The sequence below is a fragment of the Akebia trifoliata genome, chromosome 5 (genome assembly GCF_017979445.1).
Source record: "Akebia trifoliata isolate Shusen 1 chromosome 5, ASM1797944v1, whole genome shotgun sequence".
In the NCBI taxonomy this organism is placed as follows: Eukaryota; Viridiplantae; Streptophyta; class Magnoliopsida; order Ranunculales; family Lardizabalaceae; genus Akebia; species Akebia trifoliata.
In genome coordinates, this window is record NC_141379.1 from 27190611 (window position 1) to 27196122 (window position 5512).

Genomic DNA, 5512 nt, shown 5'->3' on the forward strand with positions numbered 1-5512 from the left:
TGAAGACTTAAGACTTTCTGCACCATTAGTTCCTATCATAGGGTTTTGTTAAATCCGTGCCCTACAGGCATACATTAAAGTGCATTAAATACATATTGGGAATTGATTTATGTACCAAAATTACTCTCAAATTTTATATTATCAAAAGTACTCCCAAATGCTTATTCCCAAGGTGTATTTAATGTACTTTTACTTGTGTCCATTAACAAAACCCTGTATAATATGGTATTAGAGTCAGCACCACATCGTGGTTCAATCCTTAGAAAGAGCGACTTGGGAGCTCAAAATGGAGGGTGTCAAAATAAAAGCAGCCACCAAATGGGCATTGTTTGGTGCATTAGTGCCTAAAAGAAGGGTACCATAGTGAAAATCTTCCACAAAAGTTTGTTGTGGAGCATGGTGATGTGTTACTACTGCAAAGAGAAATGGACTTAACTTTCTGCACCATTGACACATAGGTATCAAAAGAAAAATAAAAGGGTGAGAGAGTTGCACTCACCATGAATGAGGATGATGAATTTTTTTTCTTTTAAGTACTAACTTGATACCTATTGTGGAAAATAAAAATTGTGAGAAGAGTGGCTTACATTAACCCAATAGGGTCATCTCCTTTTTCCTTGAACTCTGTGATCGAGTTATTTTGCAAATCAATGAGATGCAACTGTTTGCTATAGTCAATACCAATGTCCAAGGTGCCACTTAAATTGTTGTGGCTTAAATTCCTGCCATCACATTTTCAAACTATCAGCTTCCAAACATTTATCTATTTATTATGAGGATACATATAGTTCATTTAAGTAGATTTGCAATTTCTTCTTCTTCTTTTTTTCCTTGTATGGTAATTATAGTAACCAAGTTCAGATACTGCAGTTATGTAATGGGGTTTAGTTCAATTTAATTTGGACAAATCAAGAAAAAAATTTCGGGGATTGTACAAATGATATTTTTGGCTTTCTTCCCAAGAACCCATTGTCTTCAACGTCCCTTAAAAGACCTATCTTGTTCTTCTTCTTTTTTTTTTGATAGGTATAGGATTAGTGGTTAGTAGATGAAGTTGGGTTCAAGGCGATTTGAACCTAGGACTTGGGAACAACACTCCACAAGTGTTACCACTTAACTAAGTTGGCACTTCAAGGGTGTTTGTTCTTGAGATTTGAAGGTTGAAGGGTAAAAAACCCCAAATCTTTTCCTCCTTGTTATTGTTGTTGTTGTAGTATCCCAATGGTGTTGTTACATACTTTTATTAGTATATACAAGAGAAGGGAAACCATTCCTTGCATCCAACTCCAAGAGGACTATAAACAAGGGAAACAAAGGAGGAAAACACTCACTATCTAAACAAAAACTTATAAAACAACATTATGCCACAAATAATCTTGCCTTATACAAAGATGAAGTTTTCAAAATGCATAAAGTCTTTGAGGCTAGACACAATCAAATGTAGACCGAGGCTTTAATCTTCTCGACAACCAAAACGAGCATTCATACCTTATCCCCAAAAATACAATTGTTCCCATCTTTCCAAATAACCCCACAAATAGCATACCATAAAATCTTCAAAGGATATGACAGAGGTTGCTAAAAGCCTCATAAGATCTTTGGCACATGTTCCAACTTGTGCCAAAGATCAAGGAAAATCTAGCCCATAACATGTAATAACATATGCATTGCACTTAGATTCATTTGTGAACTATTTCATATTATTTTGAGAGTCGGCAGATACTCACACTGTTTGTAATTGAGGGAAACTGAACAGCTGCTGCGGTACTTCTCCTCGAAGATGTGTGTCTTCCATGACCCTGCATGACAAGATTTGTAACTTCAGGAAAATAGATTGAAACCTTCTTCTTTGTAAAAGATATTGAGAGATGTAGAGGGAGAGAGATACAATGTGCTCAAGGACTGTATGGTTGAAAACCATGGGGGAACATCTGATGTATCAAAACTATTATTGCTCATGTCCCTGCAAGGCACAAATAATGTTGAGTTGGTGATGAAGAACTACATTACTTAGATGATATTAGACAAAAACTTAAGATAATACAATTCTCTCTCAGAAGTAGAATTTGAGTTAGGAAAGAATCTTCTTTTCTTCCAATCTTGTAGTCTATTTATCTCGATATAATTTGTAAAGTTGTTCATACTTACACGTAGTTGAGGAGGTCCATGCCTCTTAGATCAGGTATGGAACCTGTGAGTTTATTGTGGGACAATTGCCTGAAAATGGAAAACCAACCATCTTTTTTTCAATCTTCTTCCGTCAAAAAAGTCTTAAAAACTAAGGTAGTAAGTTTTATGTGTTCACAGCTCAGTGACGCTTGTAAGGCTGTTGAGGTTTGAAGGGACACTGCCACTTAAGAAATTCCTATCGAGTCGTCTGTTTCAATTATAAAACAATCAATAAAGAAATTTCATATATAATTTACAAGCAGAAGATTATGATTATATACATTTTTCAGTCAATTAGGTGGTAGAGATGCTCACACAACTTCCAAAGTCTTCACAAGTCCTAGAGTAGAAGGGATGCTCCCATTGAATTGATTCCTTTCAAATAAACTTCATTGATAAAAAAAAAATGCATGAAAAAATTTGAAATTCTGAAAAAGTACAAACAATAATGTTGCAATAATTAAATTCAAAATAACGACAAAAAAGAATTGGTAACGAAAAACAGTAGCACATCCAATCACATTAAAAACAAACTACTGGATTCCGGAAGCCATTTCAAAGTAACTTACACATGTATGAGAGTCATGCTTGAGCTGAAAAGTTCAGGTGGGATGGGACCAGTAAGTAGATTCTTTCCGAAATGACTGTCAATAACGAACCAAATATGGAAATCAGCAATTATCATCAACAAAAACTAATAACAGAAATAATTGATTCTGAACAGAGAAGGCTTAATACATACAAGTGCTTGGTGTTGTGTAACAAATCCAGACCAGGAATATTCCCACGAGAGACCGGAATGGTTCCAGTAAGCTTGTTGTCTGCCAGATCCAACCTATAAAGAGTGGATAGATTACCTATCGAAGGAGGTATATTTCCACTAAAGCTATTAGAAGTTAGAGATCTGCATGGAATCACAACATGTTGGTTCAGAACAATATACCAAGAGAAAGACAAGCCCTAAAGTTAAAAGTCTTACAAAAATAAAAGTCGTGGTAGAGAGCCTATCGAGTCTGGGATTGGACCAGAGAAACCACAACCAACCAAGATTCTGAAATGCAAAGAAAACTAGTTAGAACTATTAAAGGATTTGAAGTAAACATAAGAATTTTCTCACAAGTTTGACAGTTTCTTTAAACTCCCAATTGCTTGCGGAATAGGACCCGTAAGACCCTTGTTGTAAGATAGATCCCTACATGGAACAATCGGTAATCAGATATGAATCTATTCAGAAAAATTAAAATAGAATTAGACTTCTATTACAGTGGAAGAAAGTGACCAACAAAGAGAAGACATACAGGACTTGTATCTCGGACAAAGTTTGAATATCTCCAGACAGCTGACCTTTCAGTCCCATACTCGATAATTGTCTGAGATGAAATTGATTTGGGTAAGAATTTCAAGTATTCGAAATGGAAGATTAAATATAACAAGCACTTACATGTAGGTAACACGTGATTTGTTGCAGCGGATTCCCACCCATTCATCACCACAAGGATCTGAACCAACCCAATTTGGTGGAGTGTTCTCCCATACATCCTTCAGAGCAGCAACTACACAAGGAGAAGCAAAAGAGTGTACACTCACTACGTGAAAACTGGAAAATTCGACAGAAAAATTTGATGGGCCAAAGACTAAAGCTTAATTTTGACGGTCTAGGACTGTCGAAATTCTTGATGTTCCCAGATTGACGGCTTAGAACTGTCGAATTTGTCCCATCCTTCACTAATTTAACAGTTTTGACTCGTTGAAAAAAAAAATTGACAATGAAAAATTTCGATACCAATTCAACCCCTTGATCCATCAAATTTTATGAAATTTGACGGCCTAGGACCGTAAAATTTGGGCTTCTTTCACATTGTGAGTATAAGCCTAGTCACATAAAACTGAATTGGATCAATTGAAGCCAAGTATGGGTCACTGATTAGATCTTAAGATTAATGCCCATGAGATGCTCTTCGGGGTCAAGACTCCGATTCAGCATAATGTCTGGCATAACAATGATATATACTTAATCAAATTGGCAAGTTTTACTTGGTGTTAAATGTTTACTCAACAGTATATAAAGTGTGATCTAATTACACAAAACATACCATATTTGAATTCTCTAAGGGATAATTGATGACAAACTAGAGACGATAATGATATTACATACCATCCAACATGTCTGTCACCGCCATTACAGCCGAGAGTTGGAGCATAAGAGCAAGCAGTGAGGCCTGGATTGTTCGGTCCATTGGTCGAATAAACATCCTGAAAATCATTGTTTTGGACATGAATTCTTCTATGAGAGTTCTCAAAATCAAGGATAAAATATCTGGGATACCTTGAAGTTGCTAATTATATTGGATGGAAGAAGTTGTCCCTCTCAATCATATGTTTCTAAGCATTGTATTTTCTCTAAGATCATTTTTACCTTTTAGAAATTTCATTTAATATCAATAAAGTGTTTAATAGTTATCTACTGTTTTAAAAAAAATAATTATAATTAGTCTTTAAATTATTAAAATACCCTTGCATAGATCTATCTTTATATTACTATAATGAGAGAAAGTTGAATATTACCGACAAAAACTTACATTAATTAGTTTTTTAAAATTATATATATATAAAAGTATCCTTAGATAAAAAAAAATAATTAAAACAAACAGTATTTACTCTTAAAATTATCCCACAAGATGCTAAAAGGAATAGAGCCCATAATTTACCAAAGGGTATTTCAGGTAAATTGTCAAGTATTTTTTTTTAAATATTATTTAAAAATGATTATTTGATGTACTATCACATTAGTTATGTTCACATTAACCCTTTCTATCAACCTATATTCAACTTAAGGGCATAAACGTAAATTGATCAAATGATCTGTACAATGACCATACACCGATAATTATTTTTTGAAGAATTAAAATTATGAAAAAGAGTATACAGTTCAAAAAAAAAAAAAAAAAAATTGGTTTCATTGATATTTGGTATAATACATGATTAATTGAGATGTTTTACATGTTTCTTCATCTTCATTTAATTGAGGGCAGAAAAGGACCCAATATATCCAACTATGGTACACATGGGAGAATTGACGGCACTTAAATGGTGCCGAATATATCCTTATTGGGAAGGCTACATATTACCTAATTAGTGGGTCTTCATTTAATTGAGTGAAAAGCATCTATGGTTCGTGCACACCCTCTTGTTTGCATAGTATTGAACACTATGATGTAGGAAGTCATAATAGAACGTCTCTTTTATAAAAATGTCTTTGAAGTATATTAAATATTTTACCTTATAGGTACAAAACAGGTCCACTTGGTAGGAGCAAAGCAACTTGCCTCTTAGAGCAGCATAT

The 5512-nt window shown here is 34.3% G+C and overlaps 1 protein-coding gene across 1 annotated transcript in view; it reads right to left on the reverse strand.

Moving 5' to 3' along the window:
* Positions 1-4516, reverse strand: part of LOC147401879 (leucine-rich repeat receptor protein kinase HPCA1-like) — a 13291-nt gene extending 8775 nt beyond the window's left edge. Inside the window, exons 1-13 of the mRNA XM_086443349.1 lie at positions 4325-4516; positions 3611-3722; positions 3468-3539; positions 3287-3361; positions 3149-3220; positions 2912-3073; positions 2739-2813; positions 2485-2556; positions 2306-2377; positions 2149-2217; positions 1889-1963; positions 1728-1799; positions 588-722 (exon numbers count right to left, since the gene is read on the reverse strand). Coding sequence (XP_086299475.1) covers positions 588-722; positions 1728-1799; positions 1889-1963; positions 2149-2217; positions 2306-2377; positions 2485-2556; positions 2739-2813; positions 2912-3073; positions 3149-3220; positions 3287-3361; positions 3468-3539; positions 3611-3722; positions 4325-4445 — 1184 coding nt within the window. The 5' untranslated portion in view covers positions 4446-4516. The remainder of the gene's footprint in view (positions 1-587; positions 723-1727; positions 1800-1888; positions 1964-2148; positions 2218-2305; positions 2378-2484; positions 2557-2738; positions 2814-2911; positions 3074-3148; positions 3221-3286; positions 3362-3467; positions 3540-3610; positions 3723-4324) is intronic.
* Positions 4517-5512: the final 996 nt, after the last annotated feature.